We start from the raw sequence: 10,420 nt of genomic DNA, 5'->3' as shown, positions 1-10,420 counted from the left end.
ATGGAACAACATACCCCCTATTATTCTACTTAGCTATTTATGACTTTAAGGGGACCATATAAACCACTTTAAATACAGAAGTTTAGAATACTGGGCAATACAACAAACCGCCTAAACCCCTTTTATGAAACGTAACTACTAAATTATTGCTTAAAATGTGAACAATATCCAGAAAACGGAACAGAATGAAGGTATTGCACCAACTGAACGAAAAACGTATGGCAACCCGGTGCGGCTAAACGAGACTACGAGGTGTAAGTGTAACTGAACGTGTTACACTGACCGAAAAAATGCAGGAGCGGAGTGAATCCGAGCCCGTGAGCGACAGGGCTAAACTTACGATTTCGATGCCGTCCGTGTAAGGCAAAAGCGTTATACTCACGAATACAGCCGCAGGGCGTTTGAACCGGGCTGCCGGCGGGCGGGAAACTGACGTCACGGATCGGTAAACCGGAAGTACACTGAAGCACTTCCGAGATCGTCGAAGACAGGTAAGCAGGGGCTCACTGGGTTTAAATAGGGAATTTAAGTGCCTCCCACAATTACAGGCCAAGCCTTCTATATATATGATCGAAGTATATATATATATTTTTTTTACACTTATTTTAATTATTTTAATTTTATTTTCAGCCAGCAGGGGGACTAAATGTCATTACAGTTAGTCCCCCTGCTGGCAATACAGAAGCCAGCTATACCGGCCTTGTGATTGTGAGGTCCTCGCAAGGACCTCACTCTCACATGACCGGGGGGACCGGAGGAGGAAGATCTGCCGCGGGGGGGCTCCCTGGGAGTCCCCCCAACCGCGATCGCCGGCGTGGGACCGCCGGCGACCGGGTAAGTAAGGAAAAACCGGAGGGCATACTATTATGCCCTGCATCGTTTAGAGCTGCTTTAAAAAGGACGTAATAGTACGCCCTCCCGTCTTAAAGGGTTAAGGGGTTAAAAAATAATCAATTTGCTTTCAAAATTTGATGAAAGGATAATTTTATTAATATACAGTGTTGATAATTTTATTAACATATAGTGTTGTGTTGACAGTTTTTTAGGGTGGATGGGGAATATAAATAGGGCCCAAACAGGGGCCTAGATATGGGGGAAGCAAATCCACAACAAAATGGCCAATGTGACTCCCAACTTGGTCCCAAATACAAATCTATATTATTAGTGTACACAATTTGAAATTATTGCTCAATGAAATAAAATTAAAATAAAGTGAGAATTCCTATTTGCAGGTGTAAGCCCGAAATATAAAAAAGGCATTTCAAAAGCAGGACAATGCAAATTCTCATACAGATATCTTAAATCATTTCATACAAAATGCAGTTGAAATATCTTTACATAATGTGGTCTGCTTGGCATCTCATATCTATCACACACCACACTTATCATTATGGGAATTAAATGGTTATATGCTCACACTACCTCACCCACCATAGCATAGTATACATTGGGCAACAGCATAAAGGAATAAACAAAATTGTATGCTTTTATAGGCAATAAGTAACAATTCTGGAAGAAGGCTATGAAATTCCACAAGGCTGTTTACATGACAGGTATTCTTTCAAGACTGCAGGCTCTAGACATGACTTCTAGGTGTGTGTTTTATTCATCCAATAATAGGAAAAAGAAAGCATTTTAAACATCACAACATCGCAAATCATAATTAAATCTTTTTGACTCGTTGCATTTTGACTCTCCGACGCCTGATTTTAAAAAAAAATGTTATTGAACTTAACAATGCTTGCAGTTATGGGTTATTGGACATCTTTAAAATATAGCTCAGAACCAAACAATGTTTTATTAATCTTTTTAAAAACATTTTTAAAGTCTTTATTCTTCAGGGTGTAAAGAAGAGGATTCAACACTGGAATAAGTATGATATATAAAAGAGCAAAAAACTTGTCCTGTCCTGGAGAATACATAGATATTGGTCTCATATACAAACAGATCAATGTTCCATAAAATATAATAACACAAGTTATGTGAGAGGCACAGGTAGAAAAAGCTTTATGTCGACCACTTGCTGATTGTATATTTAGAATAGTAGAGATAATAAACACATAAGATATCAATGTTAGTATAAATGCACTGACACTTAGGAGAGTCCCATCAATGTAATTCCATATCTCGATAGTAAATGTATCACTACAGGTAAGTTTAAGCAATGAAGTTAAATCACAGAAAATGTGGTCAATATGGTGTGAACGACAATATGAAAAATTTGCAATTAAAATAGTATGTGCAACAGGATCGAGTAAACCCATGACCCACACTGAAAGTAGAAGTCGAGCACAGTGCTTTGGACTCATAAGAATTGAGTAATGAAGAGGGTGACAGATTGCTACATAGCGATCATAAGCCATGGCGGCCAATAGTAAGACCTCTGTACAAATTTACCTGTAAACTGTTTATTTATATTTTTTGGTTCTATTGTTTCCAACATTTGAAGGCATTGGAGTGAAACGTTTAACAAATTTATTAAAAAGCCGGAAACAAAGAATAGATAGCAAACCATAGGATAAAATCAATAAATAAAAATTCAAGATGACCTCCCTCGGGACACTGAGCAAATACCGGGTGGGCTGCAGTTGTTATGGGCCAAGGCCAACAGAGAAGATCAAAGGATCAGCAACAGATAATAGAGGGCTGTCTGCCCATTCATGGGATGATCAAAGATCTCTGTCACTGGCCCAGCAAACTCTAATGCCAGGGGGAAGGGAACCTGGCATCTTCTGATCCACACTTTTGCCAGATGCAGGCCATGTGTGTCTGTGTCCTCTGGCTAATCAGACAATAACTGTTTGTGCAGAAGTTTGAAAGAGAGATATTCATGGTCTGCACCTGGCACAGGTGAACACCTAAAATCCAGTCCACTGGACCACCAGGGACCACCATGCCCCCTGCAAAGAAGCTAAATAAAAATAACAAAAAATAAATAAATAATAACTATACTATTATAAACACAATGCAATCCCTATAAACACACTATATTCCCTACACACACTGAGGCTGCTATGTACACACTAAGCATTCCCTGTACACACACAAAATACACTTTATATACACATTTTACCCTCTATACACACAATGAACCCCTGTACATGCAACACTCAACACCTATATGTGCACTACATTCTATGCACACACACTACACTCCTATACACATACTCACTACACACAGTACAGTCCCTGTACGCAGACTACTACCACTATACACATACACTATAACCCATTATACTATTTATAGACTAACACTACAGCCCCTATATTTATGCATACACTACAGATTTTAGAAAAACACACACAATGCAACACCTATACACACACAAACACACAAACTCACACATTAGAGCACCTAGATGCACACACACACACACACTCACCACAACTTCTAGACAAGCACACTACAGCCCCAATTGTTACACACATATGTTACAAACGCTCTTCTCCAAAAATGTTTGCCACACACTCCAGAAGAAGTGTGAAAGCTGGCCTCCTGCCCACTGACAATGGTCTGGGTCTGAGACCCCATTCGGAAGTTACCCTGCCCAGCTGCCCTTAGCAGCTTTCCCTAGGTGCCCTGGTTTGGCACTTTACCTCCTAATGAATTGTACCGAACGCTCGCTCCCTGGTAGCTGTTTGCATGAACAAACCCACAAATGGTTTTCAGTGGTACTTACCGGTGACCGCTATGGAACTATTTAACCATTTTTAGGATAGGCCCATAACCCTTCCAATGTATCAAGTACTGAAGCCGACCCCTAAGGAAATGAGAGTCAAGAACAGCAGACACTTCAAACTCCTCATGACCCTCCACAGAGACAGGAGGGGGAGGACGAGCATGCCGGTTATAGCGGTTGCGTACGTAAGGCTTCAACAACGAGGTGTGAAAGACATTAGGTATACGCAGATTCTTAGGCAGACCCAAGGCATAAGAAACGGGATTAACCTTATGTATAATACGATAAGGACCAATGAAGCGGGGAGCCAATTTCATAGAAGGCACCCGGAGGCGAATATTCCGTGTGGAAAGCAAAACCCTGTCCCCCACAACATAGGAAGGAGCCGCTCTGCGATGCTTGTCAGCCTGAGTCTTCTGGCGGGCAGCAGAGTCCACCAAAGAACGCTGAACCTGCTCCCAAGTATTACGCAAGCCAGCCAAATGCTCATCCAGAACTGGCATGCCCTGTGAGGAGAATGCAGCCGGAAGAACAACGGGATGCTGGCCATAGACAACGTAAAAAGGGCTTTTGCCGGAAGAATCATGAGTGGCGTTGTTCCAAGCAAATTCAGCCCAAGGAAGCAGGTCAGACCAATTGTCCTGATGGTGAGACACAAAACAACGGAGGTACTGCTCCAGAGACTGGTTGGCACGTTCAGCAGCTCCATTAGACTGGGGATGGTAAGCGGAAGAAAATGAGAGAGAAATACCCATTTCCGAACAAAAGGCTTTCCAGAACCTGGAGATAAATTGGCTACCCCTATCGGATACAATAGATAAGGGAATACCATGTAACCAAAACACTTCTCTAGCGAAGATAAGAGCCAGTTCAGTGGAAGTGGGCAACTTGCGAAGAGACACAAAGTGAGCCATTTTGGAAAACCGATCTACTATCATCAGGATGACTGTGTTACCATTCGAAGGGGGTAATTCAACAATAAAATCCATTGATAGATTAGACCAAGGTCTCTCGGGAACGGGTAACGGATGCAACAACCCACAAGGAACTCTACGAGAGGATTTCATACAGGCACAAGTAGTACAAGCACTTATATAGTCAGTGACATCTTTTCGTAAGGAATCCCACCAAAAATACAGAGAAACAGCTGACACCGTTTTGGAAATACCAGGATGTCCAGCAGTCTTAGTATCATGATATAGTGACATAACATCCCGCCTCTCGGGAACGTCAACAAACAATTTATCATTAGGCCTCTCGCTAGGTGCCATGCTTTGTTTCGCTTGTATGGCCTGCAAGAGGGATGAGGAAATAGACAATATAGTAGTTGCTATTATCCTGTCTGGGGGAATGACAGGAGTAATATCAATCTCCTGTTTGTCAATAGTTTCAAACTGTCTGGACAGAGCGTCCGCTTTAGTGTTCCGATCACCTGGCCTATAGGTGATTATATAATTGAAATGAGACAAGAACAGTGACCACCTAGCCTGCCTGGAAGACAATCTTTTAGCTTCGCTAAGGTAGGATAGGTTCTTATGATCTGTAAATATGAGGATGGGATCCTTAGTGCCTTCTAACAAATGTCTCCATTCTTTTTTTTTTTTTGTAATTCTTTATTTTGCAATGACAATTGGTCTGACTTGCACAGCTTGGCTCATGCAAGAGCCACACATTTCGTTGGGTTATGGTTACACAGTTTGCTGAAACATTAATACATGAGCCCAAAGAAGGGCAGCTCTTATTTGCGTACCTGCGTCCTGTACCAAGCATCATCGTTTTAATAACACAAAAAACAAAACAAAACAAAACACGTAATATTTTGCGATGACACAAAGCATGACATGTATGGTTTGGCCCACGCAAGAGCCCCATTTTACGTTGGGTTATGGTTACACTGTTCGCTGAAACATTAATACATGAGCCCAAAGTAGGGCAGCTCTCGTTTGATGTCTCCATTCTTTGAGTGCTAAAATGATAGCAAGGAGTTTGCGATTACCCACATCATAATTTTTTTTCTGCTTTGGACATTTGTTTAGAAAAGAAGCCACAAGGATGCAATGGCTTTTCAGGCGACTCTCTTTGAGATAAGACAGCACCTACCCCGATATCGGAAGCATCAACTTCGAGTATATAGGGCAATGAGGGGACAGGATGCTGTAAAATAGGTTCAGAGGCGAACGTAGTCTTAAGGAATTCAAAAGCCTGAAGTGCCTCGGTAGACCAGACACGAGTATTGCCATCCTTTTTTGTCATACGGGTAATAGGTGCTACAATAGACGAAAAACCTTTGATAAAACGTCTATAATAATTGGAGAAACCAAGAAAACGCTGGATGGCTTTCAGACCTTGCGGTAGAGGCCATTCTATGACAGCAGCGAGCTTCCGGGGATCCATACGAAAACCCTTAGCGGAAATCAAATACCCCAAAAACTGGACTTCGGATTGGTCGAATAGACATTTTTCTAGTTTACAATAAAGACCTTTAGCAAGAAGGGTCTTCAGAACTGTCATAACATGTCTGTGATGAGTGTGTATATCTGTAGAATATATTAAAATGTCATCCAAGTATACAATAACAAACGTGTGAATAAAGTCTCTTAAGACATCATTAATAAATTCTTGAAATACTGCTGGGGCATTGCAAAGCCCAAATGGCATGACAGTATACTCATAATGGCCTGATCTAGTGTTGAATGCTGTCTTCCATTCGTGGTCCTTCTTTATACGTATTAAATTGTATGCTCCTCTAAGATCCAGTTTGGTGAATACCGTGGCATGTTTGAGCCTGTCAAATAATTCTGTGATTAACGGTATAGGGTATGCATTTTTGATGGTGATTTTATTTAGACCTCTATAATCGATACACGGTCTTAAATCACCTTCTTTTTTTGATACAAAGAAGAACCCCGCTCCAGCCGGAGAAGAGGATCTCCTAATAAATCCCTTGTCTAATGATTCTTTAATGTATTCCTCCATGACACGGTTTTCTTGAACCGATAGAGGGTACACCCTGCCCTTTGGAGGTATAGTGCCAGGCAACAAGTCAATAGCACAATCGTAGGGTCTGTGAGGCGGTAATTTGTCAGCCTCTCTTTTATCAAAGACAGTCTTTAGAGATAAATACTGAGAGGGTATAGCCGTAGACAAAGGAGGAATGGTAGGAACATTAATAGCATTCACAGGCGTGACTTCAATAGTACAAGACTCGTGGCAGGCTTCACTCCATGATTTTATCTGCCCTGTCTCCCAGTCAAAAATGGGATTGTGGGCACGTAACCATGGATAACCTAACACTAATTGTGAAGAGGGAGAGGTGATGACCTGGTACCGAATGGTTTCAAAGTGTAAAACCCCTGTGTACATGTGTAACGGTGCAGTCTCATGAGTGTCTCTCTGATGGGAACGTTGTTTTTCTTTACAAAATCAGAGTCTATAAAATTTTCAGCTGCCCCGGAGTCAACCAGAGCGTATATGTTTTCAACTATACAACTCTCTCCCATATGTAAAGAAACAGGGAGAAGCAGTTGGTTAGGAGGCAATGTAGGAGACTTAGAAATCACACCCAAGGCCAGTCCCCTATAAGGTCTTAGGTGCGAGAGTTTTCCGGGAGCAAAGGACATTCCTTTACCATATGGTCTCTCCTACCACAATATAGGCAGAGTCCCTCCCTTCTCCTATGTAATTTTTCAGTATCTGAGAGTTTGACAACCCCTAATTGCATAGGTTCCTCTTCAGATACTTTAACACTCTCCGGTATATTAACTCTGGGGTGAATAGGTGTAACAAAACGTCTATTCCTGTTCTTAGTATAGAGCCTGTCACGAATCCTATTATCTATATCGATGAGGTAGTCAATAAGGTCCTCTAAGGCAATAGGAAGCTCCTTAGCTGCTACCTCATCCAATATAGAGTCTGATAAACCTTCCATGAAGGCCGTAGTTAACCCATTGTTGGTCCAATCTACCTGTGAGGCAAGGGTACGAAACTGAATAGCGTAATCAGCCACAGACCTAGAACCCTGTTTAACTCTCATTAATGCTCTTAGACCTTTTCATTGTATCAAAAGTTCTGCGAAAAGCTGTAAGAAAAATGTGAAAATCATGTACCATAGGTCCATTAGCTTCCCAAATAGGATTTGCCCACTCAAGGGCTTTATCAGTAAGTTGGTGCATAAAGAACCCAACTTTAGACCTCTCTGTGGGAAATGAACGTGGATACATCTCAAAGTGGAATTCTATTTGGTTAATGAACCCTCTGCATGTATTAGAGTCCCCTCCATACCTAGGAGGAGGTGTTAAATGGGCCGAAGTATTAGGCAAAGTAGATACTTCAGGAAGAAGGGGTGTAGGAGGGTTAGGTGTGGTTGCTGGAATGGTTCTAGCTAAGAGCGTCTGGAGAGCCTGGGCTATCTGATCCATTCGGTGATCCTGCTCTACAAATCTAGCCTCATGGGACGCCATCTGTTGAGCTAAATCTGCGGGGTCCATGGCCCTATCGTAATGTAACGAGAATATACCCCTACACGCAGGATCCAGCTAAACAGAAGACAGCACAGAGGAGAGATACGTCTACCGGACCTTAGAATGGCCGGACTCGACGTATATAGGAGAAGTACAGAGTCAGGAACGATCCGAGGTCAAGGGCACAAAGAGACAGCATAAACGAGAACTAGCCGGGGTCTGGTACACAGGAATCAGCAAGCCGGCAAACAGAACAGAAAAGGATAAAGTGAAAACGAAGTCAGAATACAAAGCCAAGGTCAAATACGGAGGAACACTACTGAACACAACAAGCGCTAAAGGGAACTGAAACAGAAACCACGATAGGGCAAGGAACTAAGGGAAAAGGGTAAGTATAAGTAGCTTCCAAACTAATGTGATTGGCTCCTGTCACTTCCACACCCCCAAAAGGTAAGTGTATGGGGTGAGTGGCATGACAGGGGCCAATGGGAGCCTTTTTGCAATTTAGGCTCCCACTGTCTCTTTAAGAGCGCGCCCGAGACTCGCGGCGCGCTCTTAGATTCAGGCGGGACACGTGACCGCATCTCGCGGTCACTGCCCGCCTTCCTGTTAGGAGAGTCGGATGAGCCGCGCGCGGCTCGTGCAGCCGCAGGACTGCGCGCGGCTTGAAGAGAGGACCGCGGCCGGCCCCCAGATAAGGTAAGTAACGCTACAATCCATCTCTGTCTGCTTTGGAATCACCTCATCCGATGGAGACTGTTACGGACCGTTTCGGCATAAAAGGGGAAAAATCAGTTTAGGCGATAATCCCCTTTTCACAAAAAGGCACAGCTACTGTAAAAGCACCAAAACTCACGAATTTGGATATAGGTGAATACATCAAACTCCCGAACTGCATACCAGGGAATAAGATAGCACTCCAAACTGGAACCTCATGAATAGCTGCTAGCAGACGAACAGGAAAAGCAGACATCAGCTTACACTATTAGCAATCAATCTTCCAGCAGCATACAGTGAATCCCCCCAAGAACGAGACAAGGCTCCGTGTTGAAGGTCAAGCAGTGGTCTGTTTATTCAGGGCTACCTGCCCCTGTATTTATGCAGGTCTCCCACCTGGTGGACACTCCCCTAGGGGACCAGATGAAAGACTGAAACAGCAGACAGACATGTATCATTTTCGTACACACAGCCACAATACTTTCCCACCATGCATCTTGGTTTCCTCCTCTCTGTCCTGGAGATAATTAATGAAGTAATTCAATTATCTCCCAGGACAAAGGCCAGACTCCATTATGCACATGGTGACACAGAAACAGACTATCACTTTAAAATACATGCAGACACATTTTATACATAAAACACAGACATGTAACATATCCCCAGATAGCTCAGGTCTGGGTGCACATTATTAGGTGAATGGCACCCAGACCACACAAATACATTTTAATTGCCATGGAGCCAAAGTCTTTAATTATACAAACAGGCTCCATGGCATTGCTATCTGGGTTACTACAGTTCACATAAAACATAAAATACAGAATTTCCCTGCATTCACCAAATTCATACGAATGAGAACCAGGGGCTGGAGGTTCAGCGGTGCCTGCACGTAAAAGTGTCCGATTTTGGTGTATGAAAGCCGGGCAGACAAGTGCTGGCTGCCCGGGGAGCTCCAGAACACCGCCACCTAGCGGTCGCTAAGTGTAACAGCGGCCACACAGTTAACAAGCAATTAAGCTGCGGTTAACCGCAGCTTCAGGGAGGTAAATTGGAGGCACACTCCAGCTTCTGGGTGGCCAATTAACAACGCCGGCCGGCTTCCCACGGCTCTGGGGAGGTTGGTGAACGGCTGTTTGTTCGGTAGATGAAATCTACCGAACTGCTGTGCAGAAAGGGAGAAATAAATCCTTCTGCCCAGTAAAATTAACCCTTTAGCTGCCGGTCCATAATCCAAAGGCAGCAGGCAGGCAACCAGGCTCCTCCAATACAATGTGGCGAGATTGGTTTCGTCACAGAGACAGTTGTGATATCAGCTGCCCCTGTTATCACTGGCACAAGTAGCTCACCCATCATCAGCACCACAACTACTTCCACCACCAATATCATCACTATCACCAGTACCAGCACCTTCAGCATTTTCATTAACATTAATCAACCACCAGAATACTGTCAAGCAAAGCTCAAATTGTGAAGTAAGGATTGAGTAGGGGTTGATGAGGGGTCATCTCACTAGTGCTATGAAGTAACATCTGCAAATTCACCACACATTTGTATTACTCTGGG

At 43.2% G+C, this 10,420-nt stretch overlaps 1 protein-coding gene across 1 annotated transcript; it reads right to left on the bottom strand.

Moving 5' to 3' along the window:
• Positions 1-1,754: 1,754 nt before the first annotated feature.
• Positions 1,755-2,363, bottom strand: LOC134574666 (olfactory receptor 5AR1-like). The gene has a single exon (XM_063433793.1). The coding sequence runs from the start codon at positions 2,361-2,363 to the stop codon at positions 1,755-1,757; it is 609 nt and encodes a 202-aa protein (XP_063289863.1).
• Between the last annotated feature and the right edge of the window lie 8,057 nt (positions 2,364-10,420).

The sequence above is a fragment of the Pelobates fuscus genome, chromosome 10 (genome assembly GCF_036172605.1).
Source record: "Pelobates fuscus isolate aPelFus1 chromosome 10, aPelFus1.pri, whole genome shotgun sequence".
Classification (NCBI taxonomy): domain Eukaryota; kingdom Metazoa; phylum Chordata; class Amphibia; order Anura; family Pelobatidae; genus Pelobates; species Pelobates fuscus.
Note: the sequence above shows the minus strand (reverse complement) of the source record. Positions and strands in the feature narration are given on the sequence as shown.